The 26,671-nt window shown below is 32.5% G+C and overlaps 2 protein-coding genes across 2 annotated transcripts; one reads left to right on the top strand and one right to left on the bottom strand.

Annotated features, from left to right (window-relative positions):
• Positions 1 to 4,593: 4,593 nt before the first annotated feature.
• Positions 4,594 to 12,412, bottom strand: LOC110736822 (glycine-rich domain-containing protein 2-like). Its single transcript, XM_021917140.1, has 8 exons — positions 12,107 to 12,412; positions 10,157 to 10,277; positions 9,622 to 10,053; positions 7,978 to 8,259; positions 6,408 to 6,928; positions 5,814 to 5,941; positions 5,524 to 5,675; positions 4,594 to 5,416 (listed from the first exon to the last, which is right to left on the bottom strand). The coding sequence occupies exons 1-8, from the start codon at positions 12,298 to 12,300 to the stop codon at positions 4,904 to 4,906; spliced, it is 2,343 nt and encodes a 780-aa protein (XP_021772832.1). The 5' UTR covers positions 12,301 to 12,412; the 3' UTR covers positions 4,594 to 4,903.
• Positions 12,413 to 23,205: 10,793 nt separating this feature from the next.
• On the top strand, positions 23,206 to 23,835 carry LOC110735900. Its single transcript, XM_021916077.1, has one exon. The coding sequence runs from the start codon at positions 23,206 to 23,208 to the stop codon at positions 23,833 to 23,835; it is 630 nt and encodes a 209-aa protein (XP_021771769.1).
• The last annotated feature ends 2,836 nt before the right edge of the window (positions 23,836 to 26,671 follow it).

Here is a 26,671-nt window from a genome sequence, read left to right as displayed (position 1 = left end):
TTGATTACATAGTGGAAATTTAGAAAAGTCTATATCTTCTCTCGTCATTATTTCATTTAGTTAAATTCCGCAAAAGTTCTTAGATTTCACCTCAAATACAATTCACCCCCCCTTTTGTATTAGTCAGTTAGACTTTCAAAGTTGTTTCTTTAATAGAAGAACCCTTCAACTACAATCATATTAAATTATCAATAGACCCCTTTATTAAAGAAGAATATAAAATTAGTGTTTACGGAGAAGTACTATCATCGTTAAAATAGTACGTAATACAGTACTAGCATAGCATTTCTTCAACATAAAAAATAGTCCTAGTTGGCAAAACTAATTACAGTATAGTAGCTGTTTGCTTATTTGCTTGTATATGATATGATGTAGGAATTTTTTTTGACAGGAAGCATGGCGTAAGAAACTAGGATCTATCAACCTTTCAATTAATATCAAAGGTTACTGGTAGCTTTTAGGGTTTACTTATTTCACTACTTGCTTAATAGTTAATACGAGTAATGTAGATAACAATAACTTTTTTTGTTGGCAATAATTACAAAGAAAAATGCTTTAGTTAAGTGTTGTAAATAAAAAATGTTTTAGGAGTGTTCGTCTATTGGATCCTCAAAGTTTGTGTATAATTATACAAAGTAATACATTAATTAATTAAGATCTTGCTAACGAACACCTCCGGGGCGTTAGATAACCCTTTAAAATAGTCTTAAAATGGTATTAATTTGAAAATGCAAGCTAAAATCACGCGTCAATCGGTGTATATAATGTTGATTCAAGTTAATATTTCTAATTTTAGTTATCTTATCCAACGTTCCCAGGACGTTCATTAGCTTTTGTCAATTAATTAATCGTCATTTAAATTTTCTCTTTCATCAATTCCACACAAAAAACTTCAATAAAAGCAAATTTACAATTTTTTTTTTCTTAACAACTCCACTCAATAACGGAACTTCTACAAGGACGAGTATGAGTACCCTATTTCCTACGTTGGATAGAAGAAGCAAGCAAATAAAGAAGCTTGAGAAGCCAAGTAAGACCGTTTTTTTTAGGTAGAAACTCACGGAGTATGAAGCGAAAGTCACGCAAAGTTTCGTACGGCATTTGGACGAAAGTTGCACCTAGCATGTGGGGTCCACTAACGTGTTCAAAACCGTACCTATCTGCGTGAATGAAAATGACTTAAATTAATTTTCAATGTACAAAGTATTTAGATACGCGCATATGCTCTTCATTCTTCCCTAGAAACTACGGCTAACAGTCTAACACATGCATACTCAGACACTTGTCTTTAATTTAATCTTAATTATAGTAATTATTATTATTTTTATCATTATTATGTCATAATTTCTTATGCTTTTGCTACACATTTAACCTTCACCAGTTTCCACCCAAAATTTCATTTATATACTCCATATTTCCACCACCACCACCACTACATGACTAACATAAATTATTATTAATCTTTCTTTTGCATTAATTCTATTTGGAATGATCATATCGACATAGTGTTGACATCCTAGAATTATAAAAATGATCATACAAGACAATTAAACAGTACTATAGTCTTAGCTCGTTCTAATTGTAGATTTTATTTTACATAATTTGGCGAATATGCTATAAAGGAGAGTAATTAAACATACAATCTACTGAATATCATAACACGATATACTAAAACTATAACTGAACAACAAAAACATGAAGAATTGTGTCTAGTCTTACACGTCACACCTCCATGTTGATGTTACGAGCCCAATACTACCATGTTCTTTTTTATTATTGAGGTAGAATAAGCCCACTTGATTTTATATGCATTAATTCTATTCATCTTATTTTTAATTTTTTTTTAACTATAATTTATAATGAATTTATTAAATATAAATAAATTTTTAATATGATATTTTTTTCCGTTATTAAAAATCTTTAATGTGAAATGATAAATTTTTAATAATTTAAATCCTAAATCATTATTCATTGTTTTAGGATATCTTTTATTTCGATAGAATCACCAACCTCGTCCACAACCAACCTACTACATCAATAGATAAATTGAACCGTGAAATGTTAGCCAAACTGAAATTGATATAAATTAAATCTTTACATTATATAAAATAAATCAATATATTTACAAATACATGAAAAATTGTTGCGATATAAAATCAAATCTATGCATTGGAATTTTTTCGTCATCTCCAAAAATAACCAAAGCCATCCATATATCAAGTATACGACATCTAATCGTATGCCATTACATAAACAAATAATCGTTAAAGTATCCTAAATAAATACAATGTAACTAATAAGTACAAATATAAATTTAAACATAAGATTTTAAAAATTACCCGGACATTGATGACCTAAAACTAACACAAAATTCGCTTGATGGGGTTTTGTACTGATACAAAATTTTATTTGTGTCGTATGATGTGTTAGATCTGCATGTAAAAAAAACATTTAGTAAATAAATTATAAACATATAATCGTTGAGTATCCCAAATTAATACAATGTAAGTAATAATTAGAAATACTAATTTAAACATAGGATTTTAAAAATTAAGCTAAAAATTACCCGGCCATTGATGACCATGCAAAAATTAACACAAAATTACTAACACAAAATTCGCTTGATGGGGTTTTATAATAGTAGGTATCACAAATTTTAATTTAATTATAATTAACGAACAATTTGTATTTCTTATCATAAATACTATCAAAATTTATCTTACAATGATAGGTATCAAACTTTATTATAAGCGTTTATCATTTAAATATTTTTTAGTATATTTTTTTTGGATTTCTTATACTCGTAGTATTGAATTAATAAATTTACCTTTTCCTATATTTTTACTTTATTTTTTTTCATTAAAATAATTTAATTCGTGGATTATAATCTACGTGGCATTAAAATTTTAGATATATTAAATCTAATTCATTACTTATATCTAGGTGGCGACATAATTTTTTAATTCAAAAATAAAATACAAATCTTTCTTCTTATTGGTCGAAATAAGTATAATTCTTACATGGCGCTCCGAATGCTCTTAAAAAATACCTACTTTATTTATATATATATATATATATATATATATATATATATATATATATATATATATATATATATATATATATATATTAAATATATTAGATTATCAGTTTATCACCAATCCCATAATAAGCATATTCACATGTTCACCTATCACGATACCCCTTTGCTTATCACCTTGCTGAGATCATGTGAACTGACAATTCTTCCCGTTATTATTAGTTTGTTTTAATTTCCTACTAGTATTACTACGTACTTCATATTATCTTTGTTTTAGCTTATTTTATTTAAGATATCATAAATTATCTCAAAATAGTGTTGGTGGACCGACTCAAATTAATTATAAATCAAACTGATAATCTGAATTTAAACGCAGTTATTGTCTACATACAGTTTTGTTTTCGGTTTGTACGGTAATTCTTCCTTCACATGCATTTCAAGATTCTCAATCACTAATCCTATTCAATTTTGTTTTAATAGATTCCATTAATTATTTAAATTTCAATGAATCAAAACATAAAATTGATAATCTAATACCCCCAACCGTCCAGTTTAGGCCAATCCAAACTTTGCTATCACTGGGTTGGTCTGGACTATTATTCCATTGCAATTTTATTAGATTTAGGCCCTGTTCACTCCACCAGTAAAAAATCAGTAACTTTAAAGAAGAAATATAATAAAAAATCAGTAAAAATAATTTTAATTTAGTAAAAAATAATTGTAGTTCAGCAAAAATAAAGTGAAGTGATCGGGACCTTAAATTCCAATTTAATTTAATTCTTAACGCATTTGAATACGGAATATCGTTTTATGAAAAGATTTCAAATGCATATTCCATATAAATAATTAAATATATAACTTCAAGAATTAACATGAATAATCTAAATTTAAAAAAAATCATTTTTCCAATTAATTTTGGATAATTCCTATTTGTCCATTGACATAGTTATCAAATCCAAGCACAACCCAATCTAAACACCAAGTCACAAACGAGAAACAAATTAGGCATGTGAAGACTTTTTAGCCACACCAAGCACATGCTCAATTGCAACTCTCGATTATTATTATTAGGCTAGCTTGTCCTATGGACTCGTATCTCAACGTGATCACTGATACATTAATACATTAAGCAAGGATGCGTGTCAAGGATTAGCAAATGATAAATCAGTTGATAATAGATCACTTATCGATTCATTAATCAATAAGACAACCAATTTTAGATGGACAGAGTACCATAGAGAAATTGAATGTCATTGGGCTTTACATTAGCGTTTAAGAGGTCTTAGATTCAAATCCGATCCAACCTAGATTCATATATTTAAAACATCTTGATCATCAAGCACTAGTTCTCGATTGATCGGATTAATAGCTAAGCTAGCCTTATAAAAACACTTAGCTACTCCCTGAAGATAATCGATTTTCGAGACTACTTCATGTTTACAAAATTACATTAACAACAAAGCTCATCTTCTTCCTCATCAATCACAATTACAATGAAATTGAAACTTCTTCACATTTACATCTATGGATCAACAATATTCACTATTCTCGACTGCAAAAGTTTTTTGTGGATTCATTCATATATTTTAAAAAGAACGCACAATAACATTACCAATTAAGGTTTCACAAGTTGTAAAGGAGAAAAATTTCACATAGATTTTACCAAATATTTTCACTCTTCAATTCCCAAACTCATTAGCTTATTCGACTTTCTAATTCTTGTAATGTTTCCGATTTTTCACAAATTATACAACTCCCAAGTCCAAAGCCGTATGTACAACCACACTCATGATGAATCCCCTCTTTTTTTCCACAGAAGCTCAATCAATTGGTAAGAAAATCTAAAACAAGTATTATTTTTTTTCATGAGATAATACCTCTTTTGTACAATTTTTCACCACCTTCGGCCACAGAAAAGTTAGGTTGATTCAAAATGTGCTCAGCCCCAGGATCATATCCTAAAACAGTCTTAGCATTCCAATACCAAGGCTGAAGGTGTGGCGATGGAAGTGAAGATGTAGAGCACGAAGAAGGATGAAGTATGACAGAACCCCAATCTTTCTCCCCAAGCTTGATCTCCTTCAATCTTCTCCGTATCAACAATCCTCCCACATCTTCCTTCCTCATCTCTGAAACACTTCTGAGTATAGCAAGGGATAATAACAGCACGAAAACAGCGTCTTCTTCAGGTGATAGCTCAAGTGCCAAAAGCTTCCAGTTCATAAGAGCAGTAGCTTTTCCATTCGGGTTCTCATCAGAGAACCTAACAACAGTCACAAACCCTTCTTCTTCATCTTCTATTTCTTCTGTTTTACGTAGTTTTCTTTCTTCCTTACTCACCTCATACTGCATTTTCCGGCCCTTCAATAACTTTACCTGTAAAAAAAGTTAATAGGTTGAGATCACAACGATGATCCGCTGAAGTCATGACCAATAATTGCACAATGCAAGGATAGAATAGGATTATTATTCTCAAGCCTTACGTAAGAGTCAGAATTTTGGGTAAGCGTAAGGCTTAGCATTTCCATGGAAGATGTCGATTCCCACTGCACTGTCAGTTCATCTCCAGTTGAGAAGCACCAAGACATTATCCCATCTGATATCTCTTTAGGTTGTGCTGTTCCCACCACTTTATCTGCATTTATTTGCAAAGTCTGGGATATTAAGAGTATAGATGATATGCTAATTTAGGATAGTGATTGTGCTTCTAACTTAAACATAGGAAGTCAGCAACCAATTCATTTGAATGAAAGTGGATGCAGAGAGGGTGTACCTGGGGCTTTCCCAATTGCAGAACCTGCCACATAAGACCAAGGACCTTCGCGTATCTCAATAATCCGGTCTTCCCATTTCACTGTCTCCGGAGATTCAGCCCCTCTTCTCCAAAATCCTCCACCAATTCTGTACAAGGTGCAATTTCATTTAGCAGATCACATCTTACATAAAACAACAGCACAATCTTATCAGAGATTCAGAGTGCCAATATACTTGCAGGAACATAATTATAATCTGTTGAGGCTAAGCTTTACCAACCTCTTTCATGTTAAACTATCATTTATACAGTAAGCCTATATAAACTTGAGAAGAAGTCAGCTTAAGTCTCTTTACTGGATTAATTCAGACTTGGTTGAAATCCTGCCTAAATTAAACAGCTTTTATGCTCCTATGAATAAAGAAGTTGATGTTATGAAACTGACTAGCTAGTTCTTTCGCATATACAAATTTGATCTCTATTATAAGTGCATGAACATAATTGCTAAACAGCTAATGACATAGGAGATGTTTAATATAAAAGGTCTCGTTGGCTAAAATGAAGATTGAAAAGAAAACAATAACATGCTACTTTTGTTGAGAATTGAAAACTCACCTTATACGAACCACAAAGCATTCTCTTCCTGCATGATCCAAAACAGTCCGAGACAGCCATCTCCCTTCCTGGGGTCGATACTGATTTAGCTTAAGCATTACATCAGATATCATAGCACCAGAATCATCACTCGAACGATCAGGGACACATTTCAACAGGTATGGTGCTTGGACAGGTGGAGTAATTGAAGTGAAAACCCTTAATTTCTGATCAACTTCACTTCCAAATGCAAGAGAAGGTGCACGAAGCAAGTCATTCCACGAAAATGAGACATTGTCCAGCAAACCAGTCCCCGTGAAACAAAGGCTTCCTGGATGGCGAAGCTCAAGGCTAAAGCCCCTGGTTCCAAACTCGGAATAGAAATGCCATGCTTTTTGCCATGAATCTGGAGCAAAACTCCAAATGGGTTTGTCAAACTTGAGTTCTTTGTGACATCTAAACATTCTTAGGCGCAAGAACTCACGTGTCTTTTCTGCTTGTGATGCATCCATATGTGACCTCAGCCTAACAAATACACATACCTGATCTCCAAAATCAGAATTCAAGTTAACACAAAAGCTTAAAACTGAGTACACAAGACTTTAAGTTGTAATTAGTGTAATAACTTGCCCAAATTTTTTCATACACAATAGAAGTAAAATGATTTCATTTTAGCTATTTTAAGTTTGATGTTACAGTTCTAAATTCTATAATAAGCATATTGTGCAGATCTTCTTAAAAAAAAGTTGAGCTATGTACAATATATATAGTCAGTCATCCCAAAGAGGTCAATCTGTCTCAACATCGGCTAACTAGTTTAAACCAGAAGTCAGCATAGAATGTAAGAGAACCAAGCGTCTGATTAATTCCAATAGTAAACATGCCTTCAAGATCTTGGTCATATGATACAGGGGAGAATCCAGGGGTGTCTAGTATGGGCTGTCTGATAGTACATGTATATAGTAATGTAGGATGATTAAAGAAAATATTAGCTTAGTGTGTGACAGAGATCTGTGTAAATGTTACTAAGCATGTAGAAATTTATACTTTTGCTGGTGATTTTGCTAGCTAAATATACTTCTCCTTACATAAGATCTCTATATTTGGCTTCCTAATCAAAAGTTTCTGGCTTTGTCATTGATTATTTATGTAGTCAAGGCATCTCACTATAACTAGTCAATAATTAGTTGGCAATATGGTCACGATCTCAAGAAGACATCAGCAACTAGGATGTTTAATTAGTCAGATAACCTAACTTGCAATTTGTCCTGCTCAATTGAGCTTCTATGACCAATAATCCACCATCTGTGCCAAACTGCCAACCGGCTTACTTTATTTCCCACTTGAAAAACTATAATAGATCACTTCATTAAGGTTTTGTTCAACAATCTATACAATATAAAAAAACTAACATGATTGTGGAAGTTGAAAATGACGACAAAGCATGCATAGAATCACAATGAATAAGATTCGATGATCTCATGATGTACAATAAACCATTATTAATTAGGGCAAGTTGCTAATAAATAAACCTTTGTAGTAAATAATGCATGTATATTAGTGGTAAAGTAGTTTTCAACATACAACTAACCTCTAGTAAGAATCTTGGGTGCAATGACTTGTATTTAATATTAACATCTGAGTCTGAAACCGCCCAGAAGACCGAGGTTTGGACAGCATTAATACCGCCTTGCAAATCAACGGCTAGTCTTCCCCCAGCTTTCTCATATGGCTGATCAAAAGTGGCCTCCCAAAGCTTCTTTGTTTCCTCTATGTCTTCTTCGTTCACTGAATGATCCCATGGGCCCACCACTCTCAGCAGCAGCTCATCTTCCATGTGCTTCGTGTCAGCTGCATATACCGTTGGGTAGCTCTAGTTCATGTAAATTTTATATTTGGGACGAATGAGAGCTTGACTATAGTAAATCACAGACATTTTTAGGGTAATTTCTACAAGTTTAGGCAATTTTGCTTAAAAAAGGTGGACTTAAAGTCAGCAAATTATTATAGATCTCTTTTGAATATATCAAATTGACTCTTTAGAAAGAGCTCTTCAACAACATCCAAAAAACAGTTATCCAATATTACACCCCCACAACCTCCCATCAAATAAAAAGCAGTTGAATGGTATGCATGCTATTGGCAAATCCTAGTCATAGACAACAATACCGTGCCAACTTACCAAATTGTTCTTGACTAGGCTGTGATACTGATCTCATACTTACAATACTAGTCAAGAAAATTTAAGTGCTCAATTTGTCCCAAATAAAATATTGTTCACTCTGATTTCACTTGAATATTAAGAAATGCAACAAAAGGGAGGACATCAACACGAGAAGTTTGTTATCATTAGCTATATAGAACAATAACATGGGACACGTCAAAATAGAATAGGTTGACAATATATTTGGGATAGACGCACTATTCTACAGCACGAGTAATCATATTCATTCATAGAGTTTCCTCTTTCACAAGCTAGACATCCAGTGTTCTTAGAAAGGTAAAAACTACATATCATAGGAGTGATAGGACTTCTTTTTACTTAAAAACTAAAAAGCAATGGATGACAACAGATTTCAAACCCAATTTTCAGTGTGACCACCTGAAAATTAAATTTAAGCAGATGATGCAGCTGATGTAAGGCTTTGTGACACAGCTTGTAGGACCATCCAACCACATATTGGCCCGAAAATGATCCTTGTATTGTTTTTCAATATCTTAGTAAGATTGCTCATTCCATTAAACTTATTGAGGTTTAAAGTAGGATCATGCACTACCATGTAGCCTCATCAGTTGGATAATGAAGCTTCTTCAACATTTTGTTTAAAAGAATCTTAACATAACTATGGACAGATTAACCTGTCTACCAGTTGGATCCTATGATTCCTGGGAGTTGGGATACTATCCTCGTATTTTCAATGATTTAATCTAATAGTTTCTTGAACTGAACTTATATAAACTCATTAAAACTAATCTAAATTATATATTAAAGTTGAGTAGGCCCCTGTTTTTTTCCTTATCTAAATTGATTATTCCTAAAGTACTTATCTTAGAGTAGATATAAGATCAATAGAACAGGGCCTTAATTAGAAGATTCGATAATCCTAATCCTAGCTACTCAAAATTAATCTAGAGAACTCTAAGCTCAATTTTATTTAATTTTGACCAAAATTCTTGAGAAAAAAGCAATGGTGAAAGGTGCCAATTTATGGTGGACCTAAACATAGAAACTAACCTGATGAGTTAGCCACATGAGCAAGATATCAACAGTGGGGACCAAAACGCATGAACATCCATCACCATCGCCGTCACCATCACCACCACCATCACTTTGTTGCGTTACCACCAATTGTAAGAACTTCTTGTATCTCCTCATTGCTGCAACTAAGTACACTAATTCTCCCATATAAGGCTCCCTAAAAAACTTGTCATATACACTTTTTTGCTTCCTCATTTCACCCATAAACATTTCCACATTACCACTTCTTTTCTCTTCTTCCAAATACACTTCAGATTCTATTTCATTCGCAAAAGCCTCATTTGGGTACCTCTTTGTCCATATTTCCCTACACATATTAACAGCATACTCCTCGTTCTCTTCATCGAAAATCGTTGCCTTGCCTATAACCTTGGAGAACCGCGTTAAGCAGTAATCTCTATAATGGACCTGTCCCAAAATGTAGCGTTTTGCATCTTAGTGTTAGGAACTTGGAAGTATATAAAATGGAAGACTAGCTTAAACCAAATTATGTAGACATGTAGTTAGTTACCGAATTAAGAGTGTGGCAATACCAAACCCATTCAATATCAAATGGAGGGAGAATCATAGGTGGTCGTTGGTTCGGCCCAACCATTAGATCAGATATCAGTGGCATCCAGAGTTCCTCATACCTGACCAAAAACCAGTATGACATCACTTTATTTTTTCAGAGAGAGTCATAAAGGTAAGATATATACGGATTTAAATTTCCAGTCAATCAATACGTACTACTCCGTAATACCTAAGTCCTATGTTCCACCCCCCACGCTTCAAGGTCTTCAAACAAAGATAGTATTACATGTACAAAACAGGAAATGACTCTTATGTCCCCATGAGTTTTCCTAAGGTATTATTACAGAAAACCCCGAAACTTCAACCAATTCAAAACTAGTACGTAGTTTTTATGGATTAAAACATATCAAAATTTAAAGAGAATGGAACATCAACTACGTACTTACTTTCAGAATTTCAGAATTTTGTTCACACACGAAACAATATTAAAGAAAAAACATTATTTTGAAAGTGACTGATTGGAGTCACACTTCAATATAGGACCAAGTAGCTTTCATTCTTTCAGAAATAATATCCACAAGACTTTAACATAAATCAATAATAGCTCCAGTGGCGGAGCCAGAAATTTTAAATCGGGGGGACGGATGGACATTACATAGTTTGACAAAAATTATTCGGAAAAAAAAAAACACCAATACTTAAATACACCGAGTGTTCAATAATTAATGTGTACAACTCAAAAAATTCACAATACAGAGTACTTAATAAAAAATCAACATCATATATCAATTTTTCCTCCAAAATTAATCGCTTATGAGTTCGGAATTTTTAATAAATTCGAACTTTATAAAATATAGGTTATTAAATGCAATAGTTATAATGTATAATTTTGTATGACAAACTTAATTTAGTGGGTTTTGTTCATGCAATATCATAATTAAAATTATTATTTAAATATATATACTTAGTATATATTAATTAAAAAAATTGAAAGGAATACTTCTTAATTAAACATTATAAAGAAAAAAAAGTGAATGGAAAATACTCCACTTAAGTTCAATGACAATAGATTTAGGGGCTCCATTCATGCAATATTACAATTACACTTATGTAAATAAATTCGTATTGGTTAATAGATATAATGGAAGGATTCTTCAAAAAAAAAAAAAAAAAAAGGAAATATTACAACAACAAGGTTCGAACCTTGGTATCTTGCAAAAAATTCAACTGTCCCCCCTTGTACCCCTCTGGCTCCGCCAATGAATAGCTCTAAATGCATCAATAACATTATCATAGACATATCCAGCCAAAAGCTGAACATCTTAGTATATACAAATACAATCCAATGTCTTTTTCACTTAATTATTATTATAACTGATAATTATTCATTGGCCCCAATTCCATACTGATATGACACAAAACCCAATTAAGGGGGTTCCATTTTTTTACTTGTATTTTTCTTAACTTCAATTGTGCATAATTTTCCTAACTTTTATCTACTGTAAGATATGTGTAACAAATGTACTAGCAAACATTAAACAAATTGTCTTTACAATTGCAAAGACTTGGCCTTATTATATTTGGTGTTAGTGCATTGGCATTATTATGATAGATTATTATACCATTTACCACAGTACTACTTTTGTCCCCAAATTAATTGTAGTGTAGACTACTAGTCTACTAACATGTTACAATGTTCAGATGTGATTCCGTAGTAATAAATAAATAAATTTAGTCAAATATTCTTCTCCTAAATTTTGGATATATTTCTATGTAAATATTACGGAGTAACATATTTTGTGTATCCTAAATCCTAATACACGTACCCCTTGTAAATATCGATCAATGGATTACTCTCTGATCAAGGAGTTTCACATCTAACAGTTGCATACCCTTAAATGACGATGACGTGACAACAATTTTTATACGTATGAGAGTAGAATAAAACCTGCGAATGGCTTCGACGAGAGTGGAGGGATGGTGAAGCCAATCAGAATCAGACACGTAACGGAGGAACTTGAGATTGCGTCTAGCAGCAGAGACCAGATCTAAGCTGACTAGGATAGCTTCTTCTTCAGAAATTAAACTGCTGATACTTCTTGTTGAAGGGTATTCTGAATTGGTGCCATTAATATCCGACATTTGTAAACCTAAGAATTTAATGAAGAGAGAAAAAGAGGGAGATTATGGGAGGAGAGAGAGAGGGGTGATTTGGAGGAGTGGGGAGTGTTGATGTGGGAGAAATGAATGAATAAATCAACGAGGAGAGTTGTGTTTTAATAACACGTGTTAAAGTGGATTTGTATTATAAGAGAGATTGAATCACTAGAAATATTACGATGATTCCACGACTTTGATCATTGTACTTTTAATTCGATGGTTTTAGGTGGCACAATATTTAATATGTGGTTGGTTATATTGTGTGATCAGAGTTATTTAATTGATTAGGGAGTTACTCGCTCTGTTAGAGATTATCCGATCAGTATTTTAGTGTGTGTCACTATGTCAGCCGGCCACAAGTTGTGACCAACCTTACAGGAAACGCGCTTTTTAGATGGATCTATGCTTAACTTAGACTAAATTCACTCGTAAAACCAATTCAACAAAGCAACGAGTATATATGGTGCTAGGGTATCACAGTAAGATGTTATTAGATTGATTGACAATTGGTTTTTTTATTCAAAGTCGCAGAGAAAAATAAAATTATAAATAAAGAGATCAATGTTAAATTAAGATTTCGTTGGTCATGATTATGACATATAATTGTGAAGCTTTTGTTAAATTTGCATTGTTTTACTATATTTGGTCAAAGTTACTGTTGACCTTTAATTGCATTGCATCGTCATGTTACTGTGTAATTTGCCAACATAAGCAATACAATATTGTTGTATCTATTGTTTTATTTTTGTCCTCTTTGACACCTTAAAAACAATTGATTTCGACTTAAATTACTATAATCATATTGATGCTCCATGGCCACAAATTACGTTATATGCATACAAATTAGGCCTAACTTACACAAGAGAGATGTTGATATTCACACCTTAAGATATATTTTTTGTATAGATGACCATAGTAATACATATATTTACCATCATTAACCTGATTAAAGTTAATGCCCCATTACCCACCATACTTATGATTTACTCATACTGTCGAGATTTTTTCATAAGTAATTTTTGTTACATTCTCTCACTAACGGATAGATAGTCCTTTTCAACCATCTGATGAAAAGGGTCAGATAGATCAAAACATTCATCGCCGTCGAATTAGAAAATTATAGGTCCCACTCATAGTCCTCTTTAATTGACTTCATTTAAAATTATTACTCCTATTATGCCGACATGCTTTAGGTTATCTGTTTTCCCAATATATAAGATTACTAATGATAGTATTAGTGGTGTCTAATTACTAATGATAGTATTAAAGATGTCCAATCAAAGTGGGGAATAAGGCTCCAAAGAAGACAAAATTGGAGAAATGGGTTACATTATTGGAACTGAAATATAAACTAACTTTCCATATTTGCTTCATCACTTCATGGCTATAGTTAGCACTGTCAAAAACCGAACCGAACCGGTGAAACCGAACCGATTCAAACCGATCCGAATGAGAACCGAACCGATTAAAAACCGATTTTTTGAAACCGAAAACCGACCCGAACCGCATTTTAGTAAACCCGAAACCGAATCGATCCGAATAACGTTAAACCGTTTTAGAACCGAACCAAATCTAAACCGAACCGGAAAGGAAACCAAACCGAAAATAAACCGAACTGTTTACAAACCGAAACCGTTTAAACCGTCATAAAAACCGTTATAAACCGAACCGTTATAAACCGAACCGTTTACAAACCGAACCGTTTACAAACCGAACCGTTTATAAACCGAACCGCTTATAAACCGAACTGTTTATGAACCGAATTCTTATAAATCGAACCGTTTACAAACTACTTACTACTAAGAGTGGTTATTGGGCGTGTCAGTGTGGGTCGATGCAAATCATTTAAGGGGCGAGTCGGTTGCAGGTCAAGATGAATATTTAGCGGGACAGAAATAATAAATAATTCGAGACAAATAAGGAACAACATATCAATATGTAATGTGACTAAAACTATTAATACTTGTTCTATGAAATTAAAACATTTTAACAATGAAGCAACACAATATATATTAAACATCACTAGTTCACTACAATACAACATCACGTCTTCTTAATTAGATGCAACACTTTCATCTATCACTTGTTTACCAATTTCAAGGACGTCTTCTTCAATATCACAATCATAACCACGTAACCAGTTTTGTGTGGTCACCAACGCCTCGACATTCTTAGGCAAAAGCGCACTCCTATACTTGTTTAAAATACGACCACCCATGCTAAAAGAAGACTCTGAGGCTACCGATGTAATAGGAATGGCCAAAACATCCCTAGCCATAACAGCTAATATGGGGTACACAGTAATTTGAGATTCCCAATACTTAAGAACATCGTACTTCTGCCCTTCATAAATTGGTTGCCGAGGAGTACACAAATAAGAATCAATCTCCATCGATGGCCGATTTGATGAGTCATCCTCATCATCATCATCATTATCAACATACTAGAAAAGTTCAAACAAAATGCTTTTATTAAATAATAAAATTAAAACATACAATTATTAATTTTGTAAACCATAATAAACAGAAATTGATTACCTTGAATATATCATCATCCAAGTGACTATTTGAATTATCGATAACAGCTGAAATGGCTGGTGGAGCAATTGTACTTGATGTAAAACCGAAAGACATAGAAGAATAAAAGTTATACAACTCCAAAAGAGCATCTTTAATCACTTTCGCCTTTTCAACACATGCCTCATCAACATAAAGCACTTTTAACATCTTCGTCACTCGAACAAGCTTATAACGAGGATCAAGAACAATAGCAATTGAAAGGATCAAACTATATTCATCCCAATAGCCCTCAAACTTTTCAAGCATAACTTTTGCCATGGGTGCAAGTTTAGAATCTATATGGGCTTTACTTATTGTGTGCTCAATTTTTAAAACACTAGCAAAATACAAATTTGCAGTAGGATATTCTGAACCAGAAAATAATACAGTGATCTCATGAAATGGCTTTAGGAAATTACATATTTTAGTAAGGGTATCCCATTCATCATTCGAAAGTTTGAATTCATAACCCATAAACCTATCAATAACCAATTTCAAGGCTTCCTTGGCTTCCAAAGCTTTTCGAAGCATCGTATATGTGGCATTCCAACGAGTCACAACATCAAGACGTAACTTTCCATTAAACACACAGTTAACCTCATGAAGAGCATGCTCAAATTGAGTGAGTCTAGAGTCTGAAGAATCAATATATTTACAAACCTCACGCAATATATTTACAAGAGTTGTTCTTTGCTCAGAGTACAAATTAGTTTGCTATGGCTAATAGCCTAATAGCAAACTTTGTTCATACTCTTTAATCTTTATAGAGGAAACAACCCTCTGAGGACTCCTCATTATTGAACATGAATTCGTAAAAAAAGGACTTAACTTTATTACTAGTATTATATTAGTCCCACCATTAAACATTTAAACATGAATTTAACCTTTGTCCGACCCATTCTCCACTTCCGCTCAAGCTAACATAGATTACCTCTATTCAATTTAAGATGATTGATCATGTTTTTCAATGGACCCATTCCTATTACACTAGTCAAAGGTACAATATGATTGATGGAGATGTAGCAATCAAATCACCAGTGGTGGAAAAGGCAATAGAACATGCACAGCCAAACGTACAAATTTGGCACTGAGAGCTTCAAAATCCTTTCAATTGCATACAATAAGTTTGCTTTCAGAGGATGCTGTGAATTTTGTACAATTGGATTGATATACTACAAAAAACAAAAAACAAAATGTCAAGATAACGTCTGAGATAGGAAAGCAGGGGGAAAAGATGAAATTTAATAAATAAAAGGAACAGACATTGGTGTAAACCACTCAAACAGCAAGAATTCAGAAATATATGACCCCCAACCAAGATCCCAAAACAAGACTGCTAACCTCACATAACCATAACCTCACATAACCAAAGCCAGCAGTGGAATTCACATCTGAGTTTAAAATGAATGACCATCTGAATAATAGGGTGGTCTTTCTATTTTACATCTGAATTTTACATTTCAGTAAGTGGTCTTTTGTTCTAGCTAAGAGTTTCCTAATCTATAAGTCTAAATGCAGCAGAAGATTGTTAAAAATAAAATTCTAACAAGGATCAATCTCACATCTTGTATTATTCACAAATACTTCTTCAGATGATTAAACTTGAGGAAATCTTTAACACATTACTACCAATAAGATTCCAGTAACACCACTAATCTCAGCTATTAAACAATTTTAGAATACAGATAATGTATAAGAAATTAATTAGTGAAAAAATACATGTAATTGATTAATACGAAGTATAGTATATCACAAAATCATATAGCTGGGATGGTATGGTTGTAAAATCGTATAAATTGCTAAAAACAAAAAAAAAAAAAAAAAAAAACAGAAAAAAAATCGGAAACAATCAAAATCATGAACAATCGGAAAAAAAATCGAGATTAGCTTGAGTAAGTATAAATTTACCTTCAACTTAGCTTGAGAGTAGCTAGAGAGAGATTGAAAGAAGGTGCTGAGCTTGGAGATTGGAAGAAAGAACTGGAAGAAAGAACTGGAAGAAAGAAGCTAAGAACGAAAGAAGAAAGAAAGATGGGAAAAAAAAAACTTATATATGACGGCTGAGAATCAAGGAAGAGAAGGAAGCTAGGGTTTTTTTCTTATTTTGGGAGGGAAATTCTAACTCAAAATATCTAAATTCTAAATCTAAAATTTGTTTTTCCTTTTGGTTTTTGGAGGGAAATTTCCCACCATTCATATTTTGAAGAAATTGTCAACCAAAAAATAAAATCAATTTTCCACTTTGTAATAATCAAAATTTTTAATTTTTGTTTAACAACATTAAACAAACTTTTATACAATTGATTAATTACATGGTTTCAAAAAAAAAACTAATTACATTTCTCGAATCCCGATAAAACGATATACACCTACATAATATCAGTTTTTAATTTTTTATAAATTTTTTTAACACACACATTAAAATATTAAGTTCTTTAGATTATAAAATGTGAATCAGTTAGCGTGTAAATGTCTAGCGTTGCAATTAATAAAAAAATCGAAGACCGTTTAATAATATAATGACGTCATATCTTAGAGAGCTAGTAATATTACGGATTTGTACGTATAAGCAATACACTTGTAATCGTGTAAACTTATAAATGATATAATTGACTAGTAGATTAGTACATAAATACAAATTACTTAATTAGAAATGTGTTATGACTACATGAGTGATTGACTAATATCGTAATATGACTATATAGTATATAAGCAATTGTCAATTTAGCATAGCTGCATAATAGAATAATAGTGTACTGGACTATCCTACTCGGTAATATACTAATACCATTTCAGTATTTGATATGTTAGACTTAAGTTAAAAGTTAGTCTTTCTTATTAACTTGTTAGTCTAATTAAATAATTACTAATTACTAATTAGTGACTTAAGCCTTAGGGGTAAACCAGTAAAGGATATAGAATCAATATTACCTTCTTCTTCATTAATGTGTTCTTTCATTATATTGTATAAATCAAACTACTTTGTAATATCTTCATATATAACTTTATGCAAATATATAATGATAAACGAGCCTTAATTATCAGTCTTGTTGACTAATTAAGAATCGAATACCAAATTGCAAATTTCGATGTTACAACAACTCATCAAATCATGATTATGACACTGTTAACTAAATGATCAAATCAGAAGCAGATAATAATCTGATAGTAAAACAATAATACATTAATGCACTAAACTTTTATAATCTACTTCGTAATAAACTAGTAAGATCAGTATGGCTAAACTTGAATCATAACATGATATGTATTTATAAAAATAATGAGAATTTGCATATAATATGATGCCTCAATATGAAGTGATGAAGTCTCGGCTTGATATAAAACTTGTTAACTAGCAAAAAGTTAGAAAGTAGTACAAAATTTTTTGAAATCAAAAACAGATCTAGACTCGAACCGTAATTTAGTAAATCTGAAATAAAACCGATCTAAATAATGTTAAATCATAGAAGAACCAAACCCGTGAACGAACCGAACCAGTTATAACCGAACTAAAATAAAACTACACCAAAAAAGAACCGAACCGTTTCCAACCTGAAACTGTTTGAACCGGTATAATCACCATTTACACCGAACCATTAATAAACCGCAACCCGTTTGCACCAAACCGTTTACTACCGGGACTATTTACAACCCGTACCGTTTACAACCCGAACCGAATTTAAACCGAGTTAAAAACCGTTTACACCAAACCGTTAACAAACCGCAACCCGTCTGCATCGAACCGTTTACAACCCGGACTGTTTACATCCCGGACCATTTACAACCCGAACCAAATTTAAACCGGGTTAAAAACCGTTTACACCAAACCGTTAACAAACCGCAACCCGTCTGCACCGAACCGTTTACTACCCGGACCGTTTACAACCCGAACCGAATTTAAATCGGGTTAAAGACCGTTTACACCGAACCGTTAACAAACCGCAACCCGTTTGCACCGAACCGTTTACAAACCGAACCGTTTAGAACCCGAACCGAATTTAAACCGTTCAAGAATAAACCGAAACCGAACCGAACCGATAATTATTTAAACCGAACCGAAACCGACCCGTTAGACATTTAAACCGATTTCAAACCGACCCGATTTCAAACCGAACCGATTTCAAACCGAACCGAAACCGAACTGTCAAACCGTTTTGACAGTGCTAGCTATAGTGGTAGCATATCATGCAAGTCTCATCATGATTTGTCGATTTTGGTCACAAATTCATCATGCAACATATATTGTGGGATGTTAAAGTTACGTGTACTTCTACGTTTATAACTTGTCTAGTTGTCTTCGTGTCATTTGCCTTTATATTCTTTCGATAGATACATATCGTGTAATTCTAATTTATTGCTACCTCTTTTCTTTAAGCTAATTTTTTTACACTTAGTTTATTCACGTTTGTCATTGTATGACTTTCAACATATATCTCTAATTCTAGGTATGAACTCAACCGCTTAGGTATATTATCTTGGATTTTATTATTGTACAAAATTTTAAAGTTAATATTTCAAAAACTATATATATTGAAATAAATCTAACTCGGCCTCACATAAATTATTCTTACATATAAATAATAAAAAGATATTGGGTGCAGACTGTCACACGCAAATTATGCGTACGGCCCGCTGGCTGATATATTTTACTTGTTGGCTGATATGTTTCATGTGTTGGCTAATATATTTCATTGTATTGGCTGATGTATTTATTTTGTTAGATGATATGTTCCTTTTGTTGGCTGATATGTTTCTTTATTTGGCTTGTATCTTTATTTTGTTGGTTGATATGTATATTTTAATTGTTAGCTTATAAATTTCATTGTGTTTTTTTAATTGTTGGCTTATATGTTTCATTGTGTTGGCTGATGTGTTTATTTTGTTGGCTTACCTGTTGCTTTTGTTGGCTTACCTGTTGCTTTTGTTTGCTGATTTCATCCTTTTGTTGGTTGATATGCTTCATTTTTTTGTTGATATGTTCCTTCTGTTGGCTAATATGTATCTTTTGTTGGATGATGATATGTTCCTTTTGTTAGCTGATATGTTTCATTTGTTGACTGATATGTTCCTTGTGTTGATTGATACGTTTTTATTAATGTCTGATATGTCCCTAATGTTGACTAATATCAAACATCAATTGGCTGATATATGCATTTAATGGCTGATGATATGCATCATTTGTTAGCTAATATGATTGACAACATACAATATATTTTTATTTCCTTCTTTCTCCTCTTTCCCCCTCTTCTTCTCTTTCTTTCTCTCTGTTTCAAATGAGAATGGGGTTTATTGCGCATTAATAACAAACAAATAAAATGTCCCACACTCCACACCCACCAACTCACTCCCTCACTCAAACTCAATAACCCCAAATTGAAATGCTTTAGGCAACAACAGCAGAGCAACTGGACTGCTCTAGCGTAAGAAACATCATTTGTCGATTCACAATTGCTTCTTCGAAATTAGTCTTAAAAAGGTTTCACTTAATAAAAATAGTCTAATTAATTCAGATTGATGTGGAAGACAACTTCGCCCACTCTTCACCACCCCACCACCCACTTCGCCGCCCTCTCCTCCGCCGCATTTCCTTCTCCACCACCACAACCTGTGCCACCTTCACGACCCGTGCCACAATGTCCACCACCACCAACTCCTCCATCGAACACATCATCCTCTTTAACCAAAACAATAATATCGAAAATCAAAACAATACAAAATCTCACCGCTTCACATCGTCACCAATTCAATCAAAATCTCTCCCGCATATCCTAGTCTGAAATTGACACCGATTTCAGACCCATCAGAGATTACGAAGTTCGTCGGCAATGAACTTCTCAAAGCTTGAATCGTTGATTTATTCCGGCAATGACGAATCAGAGATTGATATTTTCACTAATAAATATACTCCTTCATTGTGGTCTACCATTGAAGTTGAAATGAGGAGAGAGAAACTGAGGTCTGATGAGGCTGTGATTATATTACAGTTGCAAGTGAAAGAAACCTAGTTGCCGCACAAATAATTGGGTGCAGACTGACGCACCTAATAGTTTGTGATAAATAATATTAAAAAAATTAATGTGTAAAGATCATAGAAAGGGATGTAATAATAAACAAAAGTTGTTTGGTATAGTTGGTGAAGCTACTCATTATGTATCTTTTACTGTGATATGTAGCCGTATCAATGTATAATTTTTCCTGACAATTACTATGATGTTTTTACTTAAGTAGATAGGTTTATACAATTCATTAAAATCTATAATCTTACAGTCATTCACATTTTCCAAAAAGTTTCTTTATACATATCTACATTTAGGGCATGTTTGGATTGGGGGTAATAAAAGTCAAAGTTGAAAAAATATAAGTAATTAGAAATGTTGTTGTAGGAAACAAGGTGTTTACAAATGAAATAAGATAGTTGTGTCATGAGGAAAAGAGAGAGATGGAGGAATTATTATCTTCATAATGAGAGTAATAGTTACCCACCCTCCTCCTATTTTAACTATTATCCCCAAAATGAGGGTATTAGTTCCTCTTTCTTCACCTCATACCATATTATCACTATATAATTTTCCTTATAATCACACCATCAATATCTCTTCCTTCCTTATATTCATTTTCATTTTGCTTAATAAGACTTTTATTACCCTAGTAATACATCTCCCTCAATCCAAGCATGCCCTAAGGTAATTTTAAAAGGAAAAACAAAGGTATTAGAAAAGTTACATTCATGATTTTCATCACCTTGCCTTAACAGATACAAAATTACAAAGTCGTTGTAGATCAGATTGTATGTACGTAGTATATCGTAACTTCATGTTGATTTAGTAAGACATAGTATATACTATCATAAACATTAAGTATCCAAGACCAAATGTGAAATGTCCAATAGGATGACAGATTTCATCAAGAAACTTTAATCCTACTAGTCGTACTCTCCTACAACTTGGTAATGCGTTGGAGATTTGGAGAAGACTCCCAGAATGATTATTTGTAATAGCTTAGTGAGAAATTATTTTTTTTGAACTTAAATTATTTATTTTTTAATTGTGCTGAACAAAAATTATATTTTTGAACTTAAATTAATTTTACTAAACTGAAATTAATTTTGCTGAACTGAAATTATTTTTACTGATTCTATGTTGTATTTCTTCTTTAAAGTTACTGATTTTCACTTAACTGAAATTATTTTTATTGAAATGATATTATTTTTGCTAAAGTGAACTTTTTTTTACTGAATTGGAATTACTTTCACTTGATACGAGTAATTTTTTTTTTAAGGTGAAGTGAACAAGGCCTTAGGACAAAGTGAAACTACATACCACAATATTGATAGGACTAGTATACTCCCTCTGATTTTTTTCTATTTGCATCAGTTTGATCGGCACAATTGCCGAGACGCATCTTTGACTATTAATATCTTTAATTGTATATTAGTAAAAATTGTAACAAAATTATATTATGAAACTAGACATTATGACTAATGTAATGATATATTATATAATAACATTTATTTATTTTATAGAGGTGAAAATATTAAATCAACTATGATAGGTGAATAGTGCAAAAATCAAAGTGATGCATTTAAAAAAAATGGAGGGAGTATTATACTTTAATTTTTTGGGGTGTAATATAGGAGCGATATTATTTTATAAACAATATATCCTGCTTGCTTATCATTTGAAGGGGTACAAGGGCTAAACCTGTCAATTCGAGTCAACGGATTGGGTTCGGATAAGATTTTGGGTTAAGTGGGTCATTTGGTTTGAGTGGCTTGAATCGTTTAAATAATTACTCCCTCCGTCCCAACATATAGTTCTTGTATGTGTTTCACGGTATTTATAAAATGGGAGGAGAAATTGGATGAAGTACAGTACATTAAAAGTGGAAAAAAGTTAGATGATAAGTGCATAATATACCATATTTTTGGTCCCTAGTATTAGTATTATTATTGCCTTTTGTTTATTATTTTAGGAATTTATTTACTTTTATAATTTTAGTTCTTAGTTTATGTTAGTATTTTATTTTATAGCTATTTTTTTTAATATTGATACTTAATATTTTGTCGTGTGTTTATGGTAGGATAAAATGGAAGACAAAACCTACTCAACAACTTGACACGCAATTAGGCCACATTTGCACTTTTTTAAGTAACTTAGAGACTAAATTGACAGGAAAACTCCCAGCTCAACCTTTTCCAAACCCAAAAGCAAACGCTGTGTTTAAACATAGTAGAATCTCTATTGATGAGTCTTTAGAAAGTGAGAATAGAAGTAGTTTGAGTCTTAAAGTGGTGCAAGGAAATAGAATCCCTTTATTAAGTGCTGTGAAAATGGTTCCTAAATATAAGTTATTATTAGATACTTTTCTCAATGAGACTAGTGAGGAATCTGAATTTTGTGCACCCTCTCCTAAATGCGATGATCCTGGTTTGTTTTCTATTCACTGCAAAATTGGAAAGGCTGGTCTTCATGAGTGTGTATTAGATTTAGGATCTTCAGTCAATATTTTACCGTCTTCTATGTATGATCAGATTGTATTAGGACCCTTGAAGAGCACAAATGAAATTATTTACATGGCTAACGGAAATAGTGTGTCGTTTAATGGTTGCTTGGAAAATGTTTTGACTCAAGTTAAACACCTGTTTTTCCTTGTCGATTTTTATGTTATTAATATGGAGAATATTTTTGAAATTTTGTTGGGAAGGCCATTTTTACAGATTGCAAAGGCATTAATTGATGTAGCTAATGGCAGTGTCACCTTAGGAAATAATGGTCAGACGATTAACATTAATGTTTTCGATGAACAAGGTTCACTTGAAGAAACGGGTGCTACTAACCATGTTTCTTATCATCTTGCACATATTGGAGTTGAAAATGTAGAGATGTTATTAGATGAGATGGTCAACAATGTAGGGCTTGAGCAATTGTTTTTTGATGCCCTAAATGAGCTGTGTTTTTAAGGAATATGAGGAAGTACGTCGAGCCAATGACGTAAACCAAAGGAGCTACTTGGGAGGCAACCTAAGGCTATTCTTGTTCTTTTCCTAGTTTATTTTTTTAATTGCTTTCAGTTTTGTTATATTGTATTGCTTTCCTTTTCTGTAATGTCAGTTAGTTTGTGTCACCTGTTTTTCTAAAAAAAAAAATAATAAATCAGAGCCACAAAAGTTACAAGAACAGATGATTTAAGAGTCTTTGATATATGCTAACTGTTCTGCCTGGTTTTCTTTTTGTGCTTGCTGCAACCAGTCAATTTTTAAGCCAATAGGCAGACTCCCAGCTAATAACCCAACTCAGCTAGTTCTGGTCATAAGGATTGAAGAAGATGAAAAACTTAGCAGTTAGTATTGAGCTCTTATTCAAAAATAAATGATGCACCTGTCGGGTATGAAGAGAAATCAATATTGATAAGCAGCAGGATCTCAAATATTCTGAACTTAACCAGCTAAGTACCTTTTCCTTTTTCTTCATTTCTTTTTCATTGAGGACAATGAAAAGTCTCCTCGTGAGATCGACCCTTGCTTACCCTTTTACTATTTGTTAATATTTTTGAAGGTTAAGTTAGGAAAATAAATATTTAATTTTATACGGTAAACGACACGTATCATTAGACAAAAGTACAAGACAAGTGAATAATTTAGGGGAAAAAAGTGAAAAACTACAATTATAGACAAAAGGTAGAGAGAGAAAGTGGAAACAAGTACAAGGCAAATGGATAATTTAAGGGTAAATTAGGAAGTTCAATGAATAAAGTTATAAAAAGTGAGGCTATAATGATCTTTACATACTATCCAAAAAATAGAAACAAGAACAACATTTTGGATCTCCAAAATAGTAAAATAGGAAGTATAATATGGACAAAGGGAGTACAAAATATGATAAATGAGTCAAATGGATCGATTTCAAAGCATTTGGATCGGGTCGGGTTGTATAAATTTAGAGTTTAGACATGGAAGAAGAGAATGCCAAATTTTGGTCCAATTTAATCTATGGACTATCATCTATAACAAACCAACCACTACTCACATTGGGCTACACATTACACAGTACAATTACATTGGGCTCAAATTCTGAATTTCAAAAGTCCAATACTTAAAAGGATAATGATGTAATTTCACTTAAGGAGAGAGAAAGAGAGATAAACCCTTACCCTATCGCCTACCTTCTTCTCATCGCCTCTTTATACAACTATAAAACTTACAGCATTTCTGCTGAACAATTACAAGTTTCTTCTTCTTTGTTCTATTTTCTGGAGAAACTTTTTCTTCTTCTTTTCTTTTTTTCTTGGGTGTTATTTGATTATTTAAGTAGTTTGTTTTATGGGATTTAATAGATTTATTTATTTGTATTATTGAAGAAAAATGGGGAAATTGTTTTGCGATGATGATAAATGCTTATAATCCCAGCTCATTACGAGATTTCCTTTGTGGAGATCAAGGAATTGAAATATTTCCAACATTTATCTGAGTTTATCATTTCTTCCTTCTCAACTTTTTTTTAATATTGGTTTTTGATCTTTACAACTTTGATTATTTTTTTTATTATAATAAATCCCAGTGATGTAATATTATACCATGCTAATTCTGATCAATTCATGATCGATTTTTTACTCTATGATTAGCTGAGGGTTCTTTCTATTTTTTTTAACCCAGAAAATAATCGATTTTATAGTGGAGTATAGAAAATCATCTTATTTTCTATTTTGGTTTTGATTTTAATTTTAATTTTAATTTATGCTGATTTATTGAATTTCTCATATAAATCGGTAAATTAACTTAATACCTGTATTTATTTACAGTTACAAAATTAATTTTGTTTACATTAATATTTAGAATTTGGACTGCAATTGATTTGAAAAAAGATTTGAAAAAAAAAGTAGTTCTTTTTTTTTTTTTTTTTGAAACGGAAGTAATTGTTGTTTTATTGAATTTGCTTGGATATTTCTGGGTATTTATAGTTTGTATTATATGGAGTTTGAATATAAATCTAGCGGCTATTTCACCAAATGTCATCAAGCAATTCAAAATTCATCAAATGCCTTCAACCTATTAAAAAAATTAACCAAGTGCCATTAATGATTGATAGCCGTTATTTGACCGTTAGTTAACTCAACCACTTACCACGTGTTACTTTCTGATAGGTTCGTTTTTTAAAAAAAAATTAAAAAAAAAAGAAAAAAAATCAAAAATATTTAAAAAAAAACGGCTATTTTATAAAATGCCACTTACTATTTAAAAAATTCACCAAATGTTGAAAGTTAGTATAATATCACCAAATGTCATTTCCGTTAGTTGACCGTCAGTATCCGTTAGTTGATCGTTATTTGACCTCACCATTTGCCACGTCACTTTTTGATTGATCTGTTTTTTAAAAAATAAATATTTAAACAAACATAAAAAAAACCAAAAATATTTAACAAATTTTTAAAAAATAATAATAATAATAAAAAAGAAAACACCCCACCCACCACCCCTCTACCACCCTCACCGGCAGGCCACCCACCCCACCCTAAGTCCCTCCTTGTCGTCGAAGACCGAAGCCCTTGACGCCGGCGACCTACACCGGCACGCGTGTCGGCGACCTTGCCCCTTCCTCATTCCCTCTACGTCATCTTTCCACCACCATTACAACCCGCGTTCAAGCTCGAAGGCAAGAACACAACATGCTCATTTCTTCACCATTTTCTACAAAATTACTATCAAAATGCTCACAATCAAGAATGTAATCACATGGGACAAACAATTTCATCAAACAAGCAACACACGAGAAAGCCCCAAATCGAATTTTCAAAGGGGG

This window comes from Chenopodium quinoa, unplaced genomic scaffold (assembly GCF_001683475.1).
Source record: "Chenopodium quinoa cultivar QQ74 unplaced genomic scaffold, ASM168347v1, whole genome shotgun sequence".
NCBI lineage: Eukaryota > Viridiplantae > Streptophyta > Magnoliopsida > Caryophyllales > Amaranthaceae > Chenopodium > Chenopodium quinoa.
Note: the sequence above shows the minus strand (reverse complement) of the source record. Positions and strands in the feature narration are given on the sequence as shown.